The sequence below is a fragment of the Temnothorax americanus genome, unplaced genomic scaffold, assembly GCF_048541705.1.
Source record: "Temnothorax americanus isolate GAGA-0224 unplaced genomic scaffold, ASM4854170v1 Scaffold196, whole genome shotgun sequence".
NCBI classification, from domain to species: Eukaryota; Metazoa; Arthropoda; class Insecta; order Hymenoptera; family Formicidae; genus Temnothorax; species Temnothorax americanus.
In genome coordinates this window covers 65,968-87,900 of record NW_027509334.1, presented here as the reverse complement: position 1 = coordinate 87,900, position 21,933 = coordinate 65,968, and the positions used below count along the sequence as shown (strand labels likewise).

General features: G+C 33.3%; 2 protein-coding genes across 3 annotated transcripts; both read right to left on the bottom strand.

Annotated features, from left to right (window-relative positions):
• Positions 1 to 4,058: 4,058 nt before the first annotated feature.
• Positions 4,059 to 9,727, bottom strand: LOC143896747 (uncharacterized). Its single transcript, XM_077404762.1, has 3 exons — positions 6,534 to 9,727; positions 5,137 to 5,336; positions 4,059 to 5,026 (listed from the first exon to the last, which is right to left on the bottom strand). The coding sequence occupies exons 1-3, from the start codon at positions 6,629 to 6,631 to the stop codon at positions 4,638 to 4,640; spliced, it is 687 nt and encodes a 228-aa protein (XP_077260888.1). The 5' UTR covers positions 6,632 to 9,727; the 3' UTR covers positions 4,059 to 4,637.
• Positions 9,728 to 9,880: 153 nt separating this feature from the next.
• Positions 9,881 to 21,619, bottom strand: Valrs (Valyl-tRNA synthetase). Of its 2 annotated transcripts, XM_077404758.1 has the most exons (19): positions 21,478 to 21,619; positions 21,201 to 21,380; positions 18,234 to 18,404; positions 18,008 to 18,135; positions 17,747 to 17,911; positions 17,428 to 17,629; positions 17,029 to 17,317; positions 16,598 to 16,722; positions 16,342 to 16,487; positions 16,055 to 16,259; positions 15,787 to 15,957; positions 15,012 to 15,133; positions 14,840 to 14,948; positions 14,475 to 14,753; positions 14,051 to 14,389; positions 13,803 to 13,958; positions 13,508 to 13,711; positions 13,148 to 13,423; positions 9,881 to 13,072 (listed from the first exon to the last, which is right to left on the bottom strand). In XM_077404758.1, the coding sequence occupies exons 2-19, from the start codon at positions 21,366 to 21,368 to the stop codon at positions 12,857 to 12,859; spliced, it is 3,471 nt and encodes a 1,156-aa protein (XP_077260884.1). In that variant the 5' UTR covers positions 21,369 to 21,380; positions 21,478 to 21,619; the 3' UTR covers positions 9,881 to 12,856. The 2 variants fall into 2 exon arrangements, with proteins under 2 accessions (XP_077260884.1, XP_077260883.1); XM_077404757.1 differs by having other exon boundaries at positions 21,201 to 21,529.
• Positions 21,620 to 21,933: the final 314 nt, after the last annotated feature.

Genomic DNA, 21,933 nt, shown 5'->3' with positions numbered 1-21,933 from the left:
ACTTCCTCCGTACAGAGAACGGGTGCTCCCGTTCTCACCTGGGCGCTCCCAGGGTACGGGCCTCCCCAGCTGGGTGCTCCCGGTTGGTATTACCAGCCCTTTCCTGCCTCTGGGTCGAGTGCTCCCGACCCTTTCCGCCGTACGGAAGACGGGCGCTCCCGTCTTCAAGCCGGGCGCTCTACGGGCCGCTCAGTTGGGTTGGGAGCTCCCGACTGAGCTCCTGACCAACCTACCTGCCCGCGAATCCGCAAGGCAACCGTGCCTTTACGCCGATACGCGAATCCGTAAAACCCGTGTCACTACGTATCGCGGACGCAGATCGGATTGAGATTGCGGATTGCGGATCGTAATCTAGCCAATTATAGACGAGCAGCTCATCTGTGATTGGCTGACATCCGATCCGCGATCCGTAAAATTTCGTCTGAAGCATTTTGTACGTATCTCTCATAGAAACTGAGAAAATTACAAAATGTGTGGCAAACCCTATTTTTTTACGAAAACTTAAGAAAGGCATAATTGAAATGACAATTTTTTAAAAACTTTTATTTCAAAACCGGGTCCACTGCAGGATCACATACATATGCATATAAACTTTTAAAAAAATGTTAATATTATTTTTTCTAAAGTAATTTTATGTCATGTTTTATAAAAAAAAACTATAATTTATTAAGAAATTTTTAACATAAACAAATATTTAAAAGGCTATATCTCTGGAAGTATTCATCACAAAAGGTCAAATAAAAAATCATTTTAAAGATAATTTATTAAACCAAGAAACATGTGTATTTGGTAATTGTATAGATGGGGGGGACCACCTTGGATGACCTTGATATTTTAGTATGTTGTCAAGGTCACTCTCCTGAGTGACCTTCAGAAGGTTTTAGCCCGCGCTCGTTATTCGTTAAAAAGTTATTAACAAAAAATTTTTCGAAAATATAGCAGCTATTTTGAGTATTGGAAGGCATAAATGACTAATATATACGTGTGTGTGCCCTGCTTTAAAGAAAATCACAACATCTATAAAACAGAACATGCACACATGTGTGTGTGCCTTGCTTTAACGAAAATCACAACTTCTATAAAGCAGAACATACACACATGTGTGTGTGCCCTGCTTTAAAGAAAATCACAACTTCTATAAAGCAGGGCAACACACGTGTGTGTGTGTGTGTTGGTTTCGGGGCTACCGCACCTCCCCCGAAAGCAGGGGGGGATGTGCGTAAACCTCGGTTCGCGTGAAAAGTGTATGCGTGAACTATTTCGGGGCTACCGCACCTCCCCCGAAAGCAGGGGGGTGTGCGTAAACCTCGGTTTGCGTGAAAAGTGTATGCGTGAACTATTTCGGGGCTACCGCACCTCCCCCGAAAGCAGGGGGGGTGTGCGTAAACCTCGGTTCGCGTGAAAAGTGTATGCGTGAACTATTTCGGGGCTACCGCACCTCCCCCGAAAGCAGGGGGGGTGTGCGTAAACCTCGGTTTGCGTGAAAAGTGTATGCGTGAACTATTTCGGGGCTACCGCACCCCCCCGAAAGCAGGGGGGGTATGCGTAAACCTCGGTTTGCGTGAAAAGTGTATGCGTGAACTATTTCGACATATATATTAGTCATTTATGACTTCCAATACTCAAAATAGCTGCTATATTTTCGAAACATTTTTTGTTAATAACTTTTTAACGAATAACGAGCGCGGGCTAAAATCTTCTGAAGGTCACTCAGGAGGGTGACCTTGACAACATACTAAAATATCAAGGTCATCCAAGATGGTCCCCCCCATCTATACAATTACCGTGTATTTTTTTAAAAAAGATAACTCGGAAGTCGGCCATTTTTTTTAGAAATGTACCTAAAAACCGTTTCTTTTACGGATATCAAAAATACTATTAGTCGTATGCAAATCAGTCAAAAACCAAAATAATGAAAATTTAATAACCTTTCTATTTGATTTTAACAATTTTTTACGTAGGACTACCCATTTCCGACTTATATTGCGAGGAAATATTTATTCTCATAATTTCCGAAAGTCAAAATTTCATTTAAACCGTAATATTTCCAGAAATATTAGTCGCGCAGTATAACATAAATAATGTATTTTGTAGGTAATTTAATTCTCTTTCACTTTCATTGTATGCATTTTTTACTTTCGGACAGCCAGAACTGAGATATATTTTGAAAAAACGCTCGAAGAAACAGCTCTTTCCTCATTTGCCCGATGCTTCAAAAAAATCTATATCGGTCGTACAAAGTTCTACAAAAAACCAAATTGCGAGGAATTTTATCAGCTACATTTTCGCTCTGAATATTCTTTACCGTGAAACTAATAATTTCCGAGTTATTCGCAAAAAACCCATTTTTGTAGTTCTCTTTTTTTCAAGATGGCGCAGGCGGCTCACGCTCTATAGAGTTTCTATAATGAGAGTTTGGACACCGTCCGCCATTTACTGCCAAATAGTGGAAGGGGAATTGGCGCGCTAGATAAAACTCTTAAATTACAATATTCTACGACGCATGAATAGATTATATATTTCATATAAATTACTTTGTATTTTCAATAATTTATTTAAAATTTTGATAATTAAAATATGTAATATATTTCATTTATTAACTATAATACGGCAATATATATATTTTTTCTTATTTTTATATCAATATTAGGTGTCAATAAATCATCAAAATTATATAATAAAATATAAAATGAAATAGGAATATATATTGTATATATCTAAATATAACGATATAAATCGTATATATTTAACTGACGTCATAATTTAATAGTTAATTCTGGCATAAAAGCACTATTTTGCTACCGATAGAAATAACCATATTATTTTTTTTATAAAATGTAATGTTATACTTAGCTGACGATGATGTACTCGTTTTTATAAGGATTTGTAATATTTTGAATTTATTAGTATAATAAGAAAACTAATGAAATCTAAAATAATAAAAACTTTATTTAACTCGTGCATGCATAGCAGCACTTTTGCTGCCATAAGTATCTTTATAATCAACAGTAAATCTCATAGACATTTTTTTTAATCTAAAACTAATAAATCGCTAAATAATTTTATCTTTTATATTATGGCACGTAGGTAAATCGCAGTTCAAATATTGAAATTTATAAGTAAAAAAGTTTTTAAGATCTATCGAAAATGTACTCACTGTAGTTTAATAAATTTTGAATATTTTTTCCATTTCAATTATAAAATTAAAAGTAACATCGTTTATAAACAATAATGACTCATAATTAAAGCACCGAACTCGGGTCAAATACGTATATGAAGATATTCTTTGTTGTTTTGATCCGACAGCATTAATACACGTATCACAGGTTTGATGCTTATTCTTAATTTTTGTGATTATATAACCTCCTATATAATACAAACAATTTAATGTCGCGTTATTAAACTCTATATTCGCAGCACAGCTGTTTAAATCTAAATCATTTAATATATTTGGCATATTTTTTGAACACTTTTCTTCTTTTTTTCATTTTGACGATTTTTTTTCATCATTGCATCAAGAAATTCAGAGAAAAACTCTCTATCATCTTCTTCGTATGAACTATGAGATACATTTTTCATATATTGTGAAATAACAACTAACTTGAGATCATATTTAAATTGCACTGCATTAGGTATAACGTGTGTTGAACGTATAATTGAAAATAAATTTTCAAGGCAATCTTGCATAAATCTGGATGTTAAAACAAATTTAAAATCTTCATAGTTTAGTAAATAATGTGTTAAAATTCAATTATGGATTTTGTAGATATTATAATCCCAGTTTGAAAAGGTTTCCAATGTCCAGTTTCTCCAACTTTCATTAATGATACTAATTCAATAATTCCTTCTAAAAAGGAAATTGTTTCTGTTAATTTTTCTTCATTTAATTTTCCCAATGCTAATTTTAGGCTGCGAGCACTCATGATTTTAAACCATTTTGACATAATACTAATAAACCAAGCTGTTGTTACAAAATCAGGATTATTAGTATCTTTGGATAATAATTCTAATGCTGAACTTACGACAGGGCTTATCACGTTTGTCGCACTGCTAACTTTCATTTTTAAAAAATAATTTTTTGTATCAAGCAATTGCTTCTGTAATTTCGGAGCTAATGCTAAACTAAAATCTAATGTATTTTCTTGCTCTGAACATAACGTTAGTAAATGTGAAGCATCAACAACATTTGTTGGTAACTGATATAAACTAACAAGGTTATCGGGAATGGTAATATACTTTTATTTCTTAACAATCCTTGACTTAAATTTTTAAAAGCGTGAGCTGCATCATGAATAAAATATAACCGTCTTTCATTATCAACTGGATGTGGACACGAATTATTAATTGTTCCATATTTTGAGGCATTAATACCGAACAACTTCCATAAACCCATATTCATAGACCCCATATCAAACGTCACGCTGAGCACACGAAGGCCAATAGCTTCAGCCTTCTTTATAATTTCTTCAATGATTTCTTTTAGCTGTAAAGTGTCTAATACCGAACTACTTGTAAAGTAATACGCAACTACTTGCTTCTATCTGCTACCAATACCTCCTAACATTATGACTAAAACATGCGTAGCAGTATCATATTGTTTTAATTGATTAGGAAGTGTTGCACGACCTAGGTAAGTATTAGTCGTGATCGAATGTGTGACCAGGAGTGATCTTCATCTCATCTAAGATTATACCACAAAATTTATCTAATCCGCTTTGAAACTGAGACACTTTAATAGCTAAAAAATCAAAAACCTCGTTTAAAATACCGCTGTCAAATTGTAACCTTTGAAGTCGTCTACGTAGCGTTTGTAATGATGGTAAGGGTAAATCGCGAGCTATTTCTTCGTAACCAGAACTGCCATATGCGAATTTATATCTATATGCCTTCTGTAAAGTTTCATTGCACCAAACCGGAACTTTTTTATAATATCCGCACAAAAGTTTTATCTGATCATATCGTAAAAAAGCTTCCTTATTGCACTTGGAAATCTCTTCATTTTTTGTACTTCCTTTTCCAGACGTTTAATTTTAAGCTTTGCTTGAAGAAGTTTCCTTTTTGTTGTTTTACGAAGTTCTTCAGCATTTGTATAACACTCAACATATCTTTTCATCTTTTCTTTGTCATTTAAATTACTAAAACTTTCATTGTTTATCAGTTCATTTTGCTGCATTACAAACATTTTTTCATCTTCAGATACTATCTCTTCACTGCTAATATCATTAATATCAATTTCATTATTTTCAGTTACGTTTTGTTCAAATATAAACAATTCTTTATCAGGTGTTTTTGTTTCATTTTGGATCGTAATTTGAGGCAATACTGTTGTACTAATCCTGCAAAATAACATATCAAGAGTAATTTTTAAATTAATATCAATTTACGTTTAAGGAAAAGAAATTAAAAAGTAACTTATTAGAACATAACATTTATCCACTTGTATACTTTGAAAATGGTTAAAATGCAATTTTTTCCTAAAATTATAGCTTATAGCTTCAAATTCAATTTATGTGATAGAATTAAATTAGGTAACAAAATAATTTTAAGTTGATTATTTTAATCTCTATTTAACCACTGATACGTGAAAAAGCATATTACCATCAGAAGTAGCAAATAATGTCGGAACAGCATTATTTTTAAGCTTTAACAATCCATCAGCTCGATTTTGTTCCCAAGCTTCTGGTGCAAAGTGAACCTTTAATGAAAAATTGAATATAATTATTATTATATAATGTAAATAGACTAAAAATAAAGAATTCCATTTTAATTGTTACTTGACATAGCATCGAATGTTTGTTTGGTGTCCAATTTTTTCGTTTCATATTTTCAACCCAAACTGCACACAATTAAAGTAATTTAAATTGACCTGACTGGCAATATATATAACGTCTTTCCGATATGAACATTGAAAAACTGTGAGCCAACTTGGTTTGTCGGATTCACACAGCACTTTTTTCAGATCAATATCGAGACATTATTAATTTTGACCATGGTTTTGGTCAGTTGATGTAATTTCTAAATTAAATAGTTTTTAATTTTATTGCGAAAAATATTACCCCAGCCAGGGTTTGAACCTAACTGCCAGTCAGGTCGATTTAAATTACTTTAATTGTTATTCTATATACTGGCGAAAGAAATTTATTATTCTGTTTATTATACACCGTCGACCTAGTAATCGGTGCTCCATCTTACAGTTGTTATTGCGATAAATATTACCACAGCCCCAGTGGTCGAATTGGCACGACACCCGCACGGTATACGGGAGGTTCCAGGTTCAAACCCTGGCTGGGGTAATATTTTTCGCAATAAAATTAAAAACTATTTAATTTAGAAATTACATCAACTGACCAAAACCATGGTCAAAATTAATAATGTCTCGATATTGATCTGAAAAAAGTGCTGTGTGAATCCGACAAACCAAGTTGGCTCACAGTTTTTCAATGTTCATATCGGAAAGACGTTATATATATTGCCAGTCAGGTCGATTTAAATTACTTTAATTGTTATTCTATATACTGGCGAAAGAAATTTATCAAACTGCACACCTTTTTGGGTCTTTTAGTGGAAAAGTACACATTTTGAATTTTTTTTCTGATGAATTATAGCAGTTGGGTGCTGCGCAGCCAGGCATTTTATATTTATATTAATAACAACTGTAATTGTATTAAATGTTTAACTGCATAAACAAAGGTTAGGTTAGGTTTTACATTGTTATTAAAATTACAAGGAAAAGTTAGATAATTCAAACATTAATTTCAATATATATTACATATTTCTACATTAATTTTATCTAACCTTATTAATAAATAAATGTAATGTATACTTGAATCTCTTATTTAGTACTTACCCTTATAAAAACGTCTTTATATCTTCCGCTCTTCTTGGCTGAAACATATGGCGGATCGAAGAACCAATCACGAATCGTTAACGGGGTGTCCAAACTCTCATTATAGGAACTCTAACGCTCTATGTATGGGGACTTTTAGTATGTTTAAAAGAACACTAAGATGAACCTATATACCAATTTCCAGCTTGCCGGCAATTTTTTCATCCAAAAATTTTGACTGGGCTATATGCATTTTATTATTTTTTACTTCATTAAACCATGAATTAAAAAATAAAAATATTTTAAATTATAATGCAAAAGTTTTATTTCATATGGCAGACATTTTCAAAATTGCAATTGCAGAATTTAGAGATATAATAAATAAGGTTTTCAATCTCTAAAAACTCTCATTAAACTCAGATAAAACGGAAACAATTTACTGTGTTAGGAAAAAGAAATCCTTGAAATTAACCGTGAATGGCATCAAATGTCCTGATCACATTCAGTAAAATATTTAGTACCAATATTTTTTACATAAAGATGTCGGATGGAGTAAAGCAATAAAAGGATACGCGAATTTATATTCTCATACAAAATTTTATTTCTCTTATTCATCGGAAATAGTGTACCTAACACGAAATATAAAATATTATTCTACAAAACATACATTATCACTATACTCGTATACGCATTTTAGTATAGCTCATTAGACCGTCGTGAGACAGGTTAGTTTTACCCTACTGATGACCAGTCATTGCGATAGTAATCCTGCTCAGTACGAGAGGAACCGCAGGTTCGGACATTTGGTTCACGCACTCGGTCGAGCGGCCGGTGGTGCGAAGCTACCATCCGTGGGATTATGCCTGAACGCCTCTAAGGCCGTATCCTCTCTAGTCAAAAGTGGCAATGATATCTCTAGGAGTCTCGTGAGTCGAAAGGCTCAAAACAATGTGACACAACTACTAGGCGGTCATTAGTATAGCTCATCACTCGTATAACAGATTTGCACCTGCTATAAAAACACAAATAATCCAGATAAAATACTGAAATGTACTATTAATATTAGAATTAAACGAAGCCAATGTAGAACTTACACTTGCATTAAAAATCTTTCCAACAGTAAACACAATCACGTATGTACAATCACAATCGGTAATGATAAGCGCTGTGATCGCTTGAAGACGAAATGTAAATTTATTTCAGAAGAAGAAATAAATGGATATAGTTCTTCATTTTAGGTGCTATTTACTATTTGTATTTGAGATGTAAAAAATTGTAATACAAAACTTATTAAAAACATAGGAATTTTCTGTCATTGAAGATAGGACCGAAAATTTTGAGTGCCTTGCATTTTGCTACAATTCCGTAACTTTTAAAAAAGCAATATGCTATTTTATGATCTAGTTTTCCTCAGAAACTTTGCTTTACAGATTGAACCTACAACGGAGTTTATAAAAATTGTTTTGTTTCCGTTATCATTATAAATTTTTACGCGCAAATTAGAATTTTATCTTTATGTTGTTACCATTTTGTAATTACATTTTTCTAATAAAAATCTATTGTAGGTTCTATCTTTAGAGAAAAATGTCCTAAGAGAGGGAAAACTAAACCAGAAAATAGCGGATTGTTCCCTTAGACATTACAGAATTGTGGCAAAATCTAGAAAAATTTCCTCGAACATTTTGCTCTCGGATTAAACCTACAACGGAAATATTTATTATTGTACTAATTATTATTTATTATTTGTAAGTATATTTGAAATGTAGAAAATTAATTTGTAATATAAAATTTATTAAAAATGTCGAAAGTTTTAATAAATTAGTTTAGGTTCTTTATAACTGACAAAAAACAAGATTGAAAATTTCGAGTGTCTCGCGTTTTGCCACAATTCTGTAATTTATAAAAAAGCATTTCTAATTAGATCAAAAAATAGCAGATTGCTTCTTTAGAAGTTATGGAATCGTGGCAAAATGCAAGGCACTTGAAATTTTCGGTCCTATCTTCAATGACAGAAAATTCCTGTTTTTAATAAGTTTTATATTACAATTTCTTACATCTCAAGTATGGGTAGTAAATAGCAACTATGTAAATGGAGAATTATGTCAATTTATTCCTTTCCCTGAAATATAAATTAGCAAATTTCACGCCTTCAATATTTGACCATATAAACTTCCTTTCCCCTCTTAAGGGGACTAGGCAAGGTTGAAAATGCAAAAATTGGCTCGTGTTTAATGGTTTATAACAAGGCCGCGAATGAATATAAAACTTTTTTATTGTTTAGGGTATTAATTATAACATTATAAAATAAAAAAATCCATGGAAAGTCGTTCCCAGATCAATAATATCGGCGTCCCAATGTAATAAGGAAAACTGTCGAATCCACGGTTTTACCACGATTCCAGTCGAACGGATAAAGATTTTGGCAAATTCTAAGAATATTTCTTCTCCTTAGGCTTCTCTCTATCGATTATACCTAAAAAATTAAAAATAAAAATAAAATTAACAAAATGGCGTCCAAAAAACAAAAAATTTGTAAAAATTCGAGTTATTTGTTATTATAAAATTGTAGCAATATTTTTTTTCAATCTGATTTTAGGTATAATTCATGCGTCATAGTGTTTTACAATTCCTGTATAAATTTCAAGTTGATATCTCTATCGGTTCTCGAGATATCGTGGTAAAATCATCAAAAAATGTAGTTTCGAGAAAATCGCATTCAAAGTTTCGGTACAATGTTTATGTTAGAACGGTCGTACTCACGCGGTTCAAAAATTTCCTCTTCGACGCAGTGAATGGCCCCGGATTATCGTCCAATTTCTCGTAATTTTTATTCACTATCTGATTGCCTTGGAAGCGTTTTTTACGCGGTCGCCCTGGACGGACATACGGCGCCGATTTCTTTTTTCCGCTCTCTGACGAAGACATTTTTGTAATAAAGCGATTGTAATACGACAAACTTTCAATACATTAGCACAACCTCTCTGGGAGTCGATTATGTATAAACTTTAAACGAGGTAAAAATTAAAAACAAAATAATAAACAGAATAGAGCATGTAAGCCGAGCTAGATGTGCGTGTTTATTATTCTTTGTGTCAACCGCAATATATACAATTAGAAACAGAAACGTTTCGACTTTATTATTAGGTCGTCTTTAATGCGTCGTTACAAATTAAAACTTAATTCTACATATTGCATAGAGAACGTTAGAAATTAGAATAATGCTCAGACCGTTTGGTCGGGACCAACCGCGCGAATATCTGCGTTCGGCCGGCCGCGCGCCACATTACGTTTTACGCTCTCCTGACCTCAATTTTGCGAATTTTTCAAAAAAACAAACGGGAAGATATTTCTAAAGAATCACAGTATCGGAATATGCAAAAAACCGAAAATCGATTTTTTCAAAATTTTAACCTTGCCTAGTCCCCTTAAGATAGGAAGTGGTTTCGCAATGTACAATATTGGGTCCAAAACTTTTACTAAAACACTCGCGTTTTATTTAAGCTTATAATATTATTTTTTTATAAACATTGATATATTTTCAGTAGATAAATAAATTGAAAAAATAGAAAAAAATAAGATAGTACGCGATTAATTATTTAACATGAATATCAGATGAGATTGATTTTGAAACTTTTTCCAATTGAACACACACAATTGAACAAAAAAATTGCCTTCTACATTCAGAGGAATATATTCAAAAGGCTACAAAAGATGGACTATAATTCAATATATTCATAAAAAAAACTTGAGTAGAGGTAAAACTACCATTACAATTCAAATATAGAAAAAATATAATTATATAGTATCCCAAATATTTGCATTTGCAAACTCGTATCGACTTAAATTTACTTCGTTTGTTTTCTATAAATAGGTTTATTATTTTACTTCTTTGTTGTGCCAATTACTTGCAATTATCTGTTCTATAGAAATTTACACCTTACCTAATATGTTGATTTTAGAAAGAAAAAAATAGGAAATATATAAGTAAATAATACAATAAATAAAAATATAAAACTTATTAATCAAATTGTATACTAAATAATGAGTGCAATCAAAAAGCATTTACTTTTAAGATTGCATTAGTGCTGGTCTACAACATTGCTTTAAGCCCCTTGCACAATAGGCGATAGCGATAGCGATAGCGACAGCGACAAGGTTGCCGACAGAGCTATACCTTTGTCGGCAACTTTGTCGCTGTCGCTATCGCTATCGCTATCGCCTATTGTGCAAGGGGCTTTAAAGGACATTTAAGCTCTAAGCCGTAAGAAATTGGCTAATCACAATGGAATGTAAGAAGAATACTCGATTGTGATTGGTCAATTTCTAAGTCCCCATCTACAATAGGTGTTTTAAGCCCTAAGCCTTAAGAAATTGTTCAATCACAGTTGAATTTGAGGAGAATAATTGACTGTGATTGGTCAATTTCTTAGGGCTTAGGCCTTAAAACACCTATTGTAGATGGGCACTTACGGCTTAGAGCTTAAATACCCTTTAAAGCAAGGTTGTAGCCAGCACTTAAGCCCATTCTACAATAGCCGTAAAGTATTCATTAAGACGTAAGCAGTAAGCTATTGACTAATGGGATTTTTACAATCCAAGAATGATCGGCTGTAGTTGGTCAATTTTTACTGCTTACGTCTTAAAACATACTTTTACGGCTATTGTAGAATGGGCTTTACATTCATAACAACATTGAATGCTAACCCAATAACTGGCGCGTCAGCATTATTTGTACAATATAAGCAAATACATTAATAATTGCATTATAGTTGGTGCCTTAGAGAGTAGAAATTCCTAGCGATAGATAGCACAACGCAAAGTTAACGCCTGCAAAGCGAGCTTCTTTCTTGGATTTCCGAACGGAAAAAGGTGGTTTTATTTAGTTTAGTTTAAACTAAACTAAAAAGGCTAAAAAATCAAACTGTTTAATTTAAAAAACCTTTTCTAATTTTACATTTAGTAAAAATTAAAGATTTAAATATTCGTAAAGCGAAACATTAAAGTTCTAAACGGAAAGAAAGCGTGATACTGTAAACTTCAAAAGGACGAAAATCCAAAAAGGAACAAAAAAAACTTTGTTAGCTTCTCTTTATTTGTTAATAAATGAATCATCATTTCTGGACACAATAAATAACTGCGTATCGTCTCTGCCATGTAGGAAGCAGATTCTCGAGAATTTAAAAAATTTATTAAGGCTCCTGTTCATTCATTGCAGCCATCTTGACGTCAAAAACGAAAAAATATATCATGAAAATTCTTACAACGTACATTAAAATAAGAATATTTTTTAAATAAAATCGCATTTGTAATCGATGGATTTGTAAAATATACCAAAAACTCCCCTATTGTGTAGATAATCAATAACCCATATATGTGTGTCTAATTGAATTGTATCTATATAATCAAGGACGAAAACAAGCTGTTTTACAATTGCCGAATTGAAATAAATATTTGCTTTCACATATTAAATTATAATAGATGGGAATCCTCGGTATATTTTAACACACACTACAATTATTTTAAATATAAAAACACTACAGTAAAATGAAAAATGACGCTGTATGTATGTTACAAGAATAATTTAGCTTTTTAAAGTAATTTTCATTTTTTATAAGTTACAATTTTGCCAAGAGTGACGCTGTATGTACTGTCAACATAACCTTGGCAATCGAGCTAGCAGAAGCCTTACGCCAGCTTGCAATCACGGTCGTGAATCACGACCGTGCTTGCAATAGAAAACATTTACAGAATAGCACGTTAGAAAGTGTCTAACGTAGATGTTTGACACACACATTAAAAGGTTTCAGAATATACTTGTTCTGTATACATTTTATACAGTCATCTGTACATTTTCGCGCACGCACGTATTCATCCGACTACAATTTTAAATAAGAGGAGAGCATAATTTCTAAGTAAATTTTCTATTAACTCAATAAATAAGTTACTTAAGTATGTTAAATAATTCAATAAATAAGTAACTTATATGAATCGTAATTTAAATGTTTATAAAATTTTCTATGTATTTACTGTCTACATTGTTTGTAAGACCATTACTGCATCAATTATTCGTTGCAATTCGCCTTCGTTATTCGCCAATTTTTCCTTGTTATTCTTTTGAACATCAAGAGGTACCTTTACATCATAATCGGGCACAGCTAAATCCTGTTTCAATTTTTGTATAATCTCGACTAATTGTCCTTCCTTTTTTTGTAACTTTTCTAACTCTTTCTTTGGATCAATCAAACCCTACAAAATACATTTATATTAATAAATATATAATAATAATTATAGTAAAAGTATATAATGGTGTAATGTGTTTACCTTTAGTAATAGATGCACTTGAACCTTTTCGGTTACAGTAACAATAGCACAGCCTACCGGTGGTTTTCGCATGCTGAGAGTAGAATATGCAAGAGTTTCTATAAGTAATTTATACCGAATAATCTTCTCCTTTAAAGCCGAACCACTACACACGACATATGCTTCAGTTTTCGTTTTATTCGGTAAATTGTAAGTTGCGCGGGCAGATCGAACATTTTTAATTATTTTTTGCGCAAAGTCAACGTCCTTTTCGACGTCTCGGTTTCTCCAACGGCACTGAAATACATCAGACATGTCGCAGCTATGGTACTGACTTTAATCACGCGTCATAATCGCGGTTGTAAATATATAATTACCTACCTTAGCATCATCTGGATACGGACTTACACATATACTTGGATATATTAGCTTCTTACGAGGTAAACGTTGATAAAGCTCTTCCGTTATAAAGGGCATAAACGGGCTCAACAAACGCAACCCCACATCTAGCGTTATAAATAATACTTTTTGAGCCGCTAATTTAGCCGCATTATCTTCGCTTTGGAATATTGGCTTGAGGTATTCCTAGTAATAGACACGTAAATTGTTGTATAAAAAGATTTTTTCTCCGTGTCCCATAATGTACCATAACATAAAAAAATCAATTATTACTGACCAGATAAATATCACACAAATCATATAGCCATAAATTGTAACAGGTAGAAGTAGCTAATGCAAAATCATACTGTTTTATTGCTTCGTCGCAAGTCGCGGCGGCGTAACTAACTCGTGATAACATCCATAAATCTACATTTGTCTCATTCCCAGTCAGCTATAATAGGAAAATGTGTTACGAGTACAGATTAAAATTTTTGCTAATTTTTATAAACAAAAGTGTTACTTGTATATTAAATAAAGCTTTACCTCAAATGTATCGTCATTATTGCGTTGATGCTCGTTAACGTATACAAGTTTCGGTATCATTTTATTTTGTTCCGCACGAAATACAGCCTTTTCTTCAGCCGTAAATGTGGCGACATGGTCGTACCAACGTTTAATGTGCAGATGCCTTACAAGATCAATGTTTAATTTCTTCAATGATCGATGAACTGACGAGTCAAGTTGCGAAGGTGTATAACCATCGAGGTACGGGTAATCCGCCAAGTAATTATTTAGCGCCTCCTGCACGCACGATTCATTCAAAGTCCACTGATACCACTCACTATCTCCAACCATGTCAATACAATTTGCGTTATTGTAATTCTGGCGTAAAATAATTTACAATTACATATTTGATATTTTACAATAGTCAGAACATGGGTGACTTTCATAAATGATTAAAATTTACCTTATCATTTAAATTGTCGCATTTAAATTGAGATCCAAGATGGGTAAGTGCAAATTTTGTAGCGTTCCATATCTTGTTGCAAAAGAATCTGTATCCTTGTACGCGGAATATATCAAGATTTATATCTCGCCCTTGAGTAGTATAGGCACAGAGAGCGAATCGCAGAGCATCCGTTCCACATTCGGGAATGCCTTGCGGATAATCACGCTTCTGACCTTCTTGAGCTCGTTCAAGCTCTTTTGGATCCAGGTTGGAATCTAACAATTGTCTTTGGAGATCCTGAAAGAAAACAAAACATTCTTGATTTAAAAAAAAATTACGGAACACACACATGTAATAAATAGCAAGTCATTCTTCCTACACACTTCTAAAGATATTCCTTTGATCACATCCATAGGATCTATTACATTTCCCAAGGATTTACTCATTTTTCTTCCATGTGCATCTCTCACCATCGCGTGCAGATATACTTCTCTACAAGAGAGATAGATTATTTCTCCATACAAAAAATATAGATATTGAATGCATTTAACATACTTGAAAGGCAGCTGTTTCAACAATTTTTGACCCATAAAGACCATCCTAGCAACCCAAAAAAAGACGATATCATGGCCAGTTTCTAATAGCGTACCTGGATAAAACGCCTTGAGCTCAGGAGTCTGAAAAAACACATTCCAACATAAAGTTTTTTACTTTAAATTTCATAAGCTCAATCGCTTTGTTTCTTAAGGCTCCTGGAGCCCTATTCTCGAATCGTTTTCATGAAACTCGCATGCAAAATTCAATACTTTTCAAATAGAAAATCGCATACGAAAATCATTAGAGCAGGCTCAAGAAAACGGTTCCTGGGCTCTTTCCCGACATCTCGCGAGATGTGACGAGAAACGTTGAGAATTCTTGCATGCTATTTCCAAATAAAAAATTGCATAAAATAACACTTCAGATCACTTCAGCACACTTCGAAAATACTCCGAGTTCAGGGGTCTACCCCTTTCCCTTGACAGTTAATAAACAGCCGTAAAATGAACGTAATACGAAACCGAGTCATGCGCCTGTGCATACGCCTGCATCGTTTCACATTCGTTTTACGGATGTTTAATAACTGTCAAGGGAAAGGAATGCAACTCGAATTATTTTTGAAATGTGCTAAAGTAATCTGTAGTATTATTTTAAGCAAATATCTTTTTATTTGAAAATACCATGCAAGAATTTTCAACGTGTCATTTCTCGCTTCTGACGTCACATTCCAACATGGCCGCGACGAGTACCCAGGACCCAGGAGCCTTAATTCACTGTATTATGGCATACATACTTCATCTGGCCAACCAAAGACAGAGAATGGAAAAAGAGCAGAAGAGAACCAAGTGTCTAATACATCAGGATCTTGCTCCGCAATAATGTCGTTTACGTTAACGTCCAATTTCTTAGCCGCTTTCTCTTTAGCCTCAGCCTCGGAATGCGCACTTACCCAATATTCATCTATCTATATGAGATTTTTTATTCATTATGTGTAAAACTATCTGCTTAAAAATCATTCAGTACAAAAAAAACCTAATTTTTGAAAATTTCATAAAAATTACCTTCTTTGCGTTCATAGAACTAGTAGACTTAATTGCATAGGCAGGAATGCGATGGCCCCACCAGAGCTGACGCGAAATACACCAATCTCTGATACCATCCATCCAGATATACCAAGTTTTCTTAAATTGTTCTGGAATTATTTTCAGAGCACCCGTACTTACCGCTTCCCTAGCTTGAGCAGCCATTTCGTCACACTTGACATACCTGAGTACAAAAAAAATCAGATAAAATTCTTAAAAAAAAGGTCAACAAACACAAAGGTTTAGTACACAATGCGTTAACTTACCATTGTGGCTTCACGAGAGGTTCGACCACATCTTTCGATCGACTACATATGGGTATTACCATTGGATTGTCTTTTATACTGATCAACAGGTTTCTTTTTGTCATCTTTTCAATGATAGCTACTCTGGCTTTAAATCTTTTCATTCCCTGTAATCAAGGGCTATTTAATTCGTGTACATTTACTTTGGTATTTATATAATAAAATCTCTCGCGCGAAAAAGTTCTCTATATTATATCTATAAAGAGAAATATGATACCGTAAATTCGCCATAATCTCCAATAACGTTTCCATCATCGTCAAAAATGTTGATAAATGGCAGATTATGCCTCTTTCCAACCTCATAATCATTTGGATCATGAGCTGGCGTAATCTTTACAGCACCTGAGAAATAGTTCAGTTATCCTTGACCTACTTTCACCACAATAGACTTGTTCGCGTTGCTTGAAATCCCCAAACATTTTTGCACTTGAAATGAGATAAATATATATTCGGCCGTTGGAGAGAGAGAAAGCGAAGATGCTGAGTGCAAAAAGTGCAAGCAACGCGTACAGACCCAATGTTACTTTCACAATAGCTTAACTTTCAACACACATACACACACACGCACGCACGCGCGCGCGCGCACACACACACACGCACACACACACGCACACACTTGCTGATTTATCAAACTACTTATATGTATACCAGTGCCAAATTCCATGTCGACGAACTCATCTCCTATAATAGGTATATGCCTGTCGCAAAATGGATGCTGCACATATTTTCCAATATATCGTACGTATCTACTGTCCTTTGGATGCACTGCAACAGCGGTATCTCCTAACATAGTTTCAATGCGAGTGGTTGCCACAATTATTTTGTCTTCCGAATCAAGGAGCTGATAAGCGAAAGATACCAAAATACCAAATTCCACTTTCTTTTCGTAGCCAGGTATAGAAAGCAGAGTCGGTCCACTTAATTCCACTTTATCAACCTTTTTTCAACAAATATATTTTTAATAAAGATTTTCAAATTGGTCATTGTACATATACATTTAAAATATACATTTGTTAAAGAAATATCTATCATCTACATAGTACTCACTTCAATATCTGATATCGCACTTTTTAAAGCGCACGACCAATTAACTAAACGATTGCTGCGATAAATAATACCTTCATCATGCAAGCGCACAAATGCCTCTGTTACGGCTTTACACAATTTAGGATCCATTGTAAAACAAGCACGGCTCCAATCAAAGGAACCGCCCATCTTCCTCAATTGCGAATAAATTCTATCGCCTTTTCTGAAAAATATTTCAAATAGATAACCTGATTAAATATTATATATACATATTATATTTTGTTTTCCATGTAATTGTACAAGTTGTTTTAATAAATGTTTTGTTTACAATTTTACTTACTCATATTTCCACTGCCATATTCTCTTGACAAATTCTTCTCTACCAATATCATGACGAGATTTCTTTTCTTCTTTGGACAGCTTTTTTTCTACAACTACCTGGGTAGCAATACCCGCATGATCACAACCCGGATTCCAGAGTGTTGTACGACCTTTCATACGGTTCCTATATTAATTACATTAACAATTAGAAATCCAACGACTGCAGTTCTATCTTTTAGAAAGTGTCAAATTATATCCTAAATTCATATAACATTTATACCATCTGGTAATAGCATCTTCTACAGCGTTAGTCAGAGCATGTCCAAGATGTAAGAAACCAGTTACGTTAGGCGGTGGTATTACCATTACAAATTTTCCCTTTGGATTTTCCTCCAATATATCTTTTTTCTAAGATGAAATTTTAACGTATACAGATAAGTACGATAATATCCAATGATATTACATATATTTCAATTTTTATCTTTTCCAATTTTTTGATTACTTACTCCATATTCTGGTTTAAAAAAACCTTCCTTTTCCCACCAAGGATACCATGCAGCTTCCACATATTGCGGACTATACATCTCTGGCATTGGGCATGTGACATTTTTCTTTTCTCCAGGTGGTGTATCGATAGTATACAAGATTGCTGTAGTTTCTTTCTTGTTATCATTTTTCTACGATATATCAGATTAATAAATAAATTATTAACACATTGCTTACAAAAATGCAATATTTCTTTTCCATTAACACTAATCAACAATATTTATTGCCAATAAAAATATATGGAAATATATAAATATTTCTAAATTATGGTGCAAGTACAGTTAGGAACTGTAAATACCCAGAAAATGTAATATTAAAATTATGTGAAATAATTATTACTCAAATAAATGTATTTAAATTATTTTACTAATCTCTCCAAATCTCAATATCAAAAAGCTAAATCCATGAATATGTAAAGAGTAGTTTGGATCCAAACTACAACAAATTAAACAGAAAACTAATTATAAAATAAAAATACAATGCGCCAAAATTTATCAAAATTATATGCAAGTTTCCTGTCAAACTTGAATAATGCAACTATCGTGCTTTATTTGTGTGACACAGATCACTCTCGAATAATATGTACTTAAATTGCACGGAGTTTCAAATAACGGTAAAAAATTGTAATAATTTAATTTAAAAATTTTTTTTCAAATAATTCCTTGAATTAAATGCCCAATTTTATATAGATCTGGAGTCTTGAATTGCAATTTTCAACAGCACAAAACGTAATCTCTAAAATTGTATGAATCCTAAGCCGTGATCAGACCACGGATTGGGATTGAGATTGGATTGAAATTTGACCAATTAGAGCAAAGTTCACTAAACTTGAAGTTCGTTTTCTTTACTCTGATTGATTAAATTTCAATCCAATCTCAATCCCAATCCGTAGTCTGATCACGGCTTAGTTTTCAATAACTTGAAATAATTTAATCACAATATATTATTTAAGGATTATCTGTATGTATAAATACAAATGGCAGTGCAATCAATTCTATACAGCAACAATATATAAAAAGATTGCTTTACATTTTATGTATTTTATAGTTACATAGTAAAAATAAACACAGAAAATAAAAGTCTGACGCAAAATCTCTAAGAAACAGATACTACGTTTACGCGAGCGTTACTTCTGTAGTAACTTACGATAATTCGTTCGCGTAAACGGGATTTTCCTTCGCGTAAACGGGATTTTGTAGTAACTTACGATAATTTACGTTTACGCGTAAACGTAGTAAGAGGCTTCGTTTATACTGACCGTTTGATATATGTACACATACTATATTCGTATTAAATTAGCTTAATATTACTACGTTTACGCGAGCGTTACTTCTGTAGTAACTTACGATAATTCCTTCGCGTAAACGGGATTTTCCTTCGCGTAAACGGGATTTTGTAGTAACCTACGATAATTTACTCCGCGTAAACGAGTAATATATCGTAAGTTACTACAGAAGTAACGCTCGCGTAAACGTAGTATATGAATGATATAATAAATCAAAATAATACGCATACTTATACAATTAGTAGCAGTGTAAACATTAAAATACTAAATAATGGTCAATTTAAGTTTTCTTCAAAAATATATCTTTCATAATTTTAGTAATGAACGTATGTGTATGTGAGATCATAAGTAATCTACGAAAAATATTATAATTAATAGCATATCGTGTAAAAAAAGACAGATATATGCTCTAAAATTTCAGACTCGTACTACGTTTACGCGAGCTTTACTTCTGTAGTAACTTACGATAATTCCTTCGCGTAAACAGAATTTTCCTTCGTGTAAACGGGATTTTGTAGTAACTTGCGATAATTTACTCCGCGTAAACGAGTGATATATCGTAAGTTACTACAGAAGTAACGCTCGCGTAAACGTAGTAATAAAAGTTAGCAACAAGACACCATATATCATTTGACCTGTGCTTTGAAACCTTATTCCTACTATTCTATTTACTTCGAATCATTTGGTGTAAACGTATTGAAAATTTAGTGCTTGGTGTGTACTATCCTGTAAAAAGTGTGTGGCGTAAATTAAGTTTATAACTTGATTTTCTCTCTATGGAAAACATTCGAAGTGTAGGAATGACAGGTGTGGAAGTAGAAATAACTAAATAAATTCTAGTTAACTCAGCAATTAGTTCTTCCTTTGTTGCGATAAAAAAATTTGGAACTGAATTTTTGCACATTTGGACAGATTTAATTCTTTATCTCTAGATATCGAGGTTTGAATCAATTGAATAATTCAAACACTCAACAAGAATAAATTGGTAAATTAATTGCGCGAATGTTCGAATGTTAACAAATTTGGACCACGTTTGTAACACTACGTTTAAGCAAGCGTTACTTCTGTAGTAACTTACGATATATCACTCGTTTACGCGGAGTAAATTATCGTTACTACAGAATCCCGTTTACGCGAAGAAATTATCTAAGTTACTACAGAAGTAACGCTCGCGTAAATGTAGTAGTAGTACATATGGCTGATTAAAGCGATCAAGTTAGAGTTATTTATGAAACCTACTTAATGAACGGTTAAGCCCATTCTACAATAGCCGTAAAAGTATGTTTTAAGACGTAAGCAGTAAAAATTGACCAACTACAACCGATCATTCCTGGATTGTAAAAATCCCATTAGTCAATAGCTTACTGCTTACGTTTTAATGCATACTTTACGGCTATTGTAGAATGGGCTTTAAGGCTATTCTACAATTGCGTAAGAGTAAGGAGTAAGAGTAAGAGTAACAAATTGATCAATCACAGTCGATTATTTTCCTCAAATTCTCACTGTGATTGGTCAATTTCTTACTCTTACTCTTACTCCTTACTCTTACGCAATTGTAGAATAGCCTTTAGACTCCATATGGATAATAAAGATACCAATATTTTCAGCACTCTCTCTCTATCAGAGCCAGGTATGGACTTACCTCTGGTTTCTCTTTTACGTTTACCGGCTTTTCAGTCCCCTTTTTCTCCTGCTTCTGTTTAAATTTCTCCAACTTGGCCAACTTCTTGGCCTCCTTTTGCAACTGCTTGGCCGTTTTCTGTGGGCCATTTTCCACGACCGCGGTCCCATCGTCCTTCGCATTGACCATTTTCTCCTATTGCTTTTTTTTTAACAAAAAGTTTACACGTCTATTTTCTGCTTAATACTTATTCACACAAACCGGCTTATGAAACAAACTCGACGATTGCAAAGCTAACCACGTTGATTGTGCTGCGCCGTATCGTCCAGAGCATGGTGTAAAGAAAGAAAGGTGTGCTCATACCGAGGACGCGTTTTCGTATCGTTCTGCGCATTGTATACCAACCACCTCCATTTTTAGATTCGTATGTTTACGTTGAAAGACACTTTAAACCTTAATTTTAGACGTCTGGGTTGCGTTCCAAAATTCACTCTGGGTAACTAAAATCTATAGTTTACGTCACGTACACTATAGCATTTTAGTTAACTAGAGTGAATTTTGGAACGCAGCCCTGTGCTGCAGTACCCGGCAATTACGCGAGTAAAAAGTATATTAACATGCCTTCATGTGCAGTAAAAAGTTGCCGAAGTTATACGGGAAAAAAGGGATCTGAAAATCTCAGATTTTTTAGATTTCAAAAAACAAAAAATATTAATATTTATTTACGTTTTATATTATTAGTAAATAATTGTGT

Coding starts and splice junctions, on each gene's coding strand:
- LOC143896747 (XM_077404762.1), bottom strand. CDS start 6,631: ATGCCTGGCTGCGCAGCACCCAACTGCTATAATTCATCAGAAAAAAAA. Junction 5,337..6,533: donor CCAAAAAGGTGTGCAGTTTG/ATAAATTTCTTT, acceptor GTTATTTTGCAG/GATTAGTACAACAGTATTGC. Junction 5,027..5,136: donor GATAAACAATGAAAGTTTTA/GTAATTTAAATG, acceptor AAGCTTAAAATT/AAACGTCTGGAAAAGGAAGT.
- Valrs (XM_077404758.1), bottom strand. CDS start 21,368: ATGGTCAATGCGAAGGACGATGGGACCGCGGTCGTGGAAAATGGCCCA. Junction 16,488..16,597: donor GAGATTATGGCGAATTTACG/GTATCATATTTC, acceptor CCTTGATTACAG/GGAATGAAAAGATTTAAAGC. Junction 13,424..13,507: donor CGTATCCAGATGATGCTAAG/GTAGGTAATTAT, acceptor GATGTATTTCAG/TGCCGTTGGAGAAACCGAGA.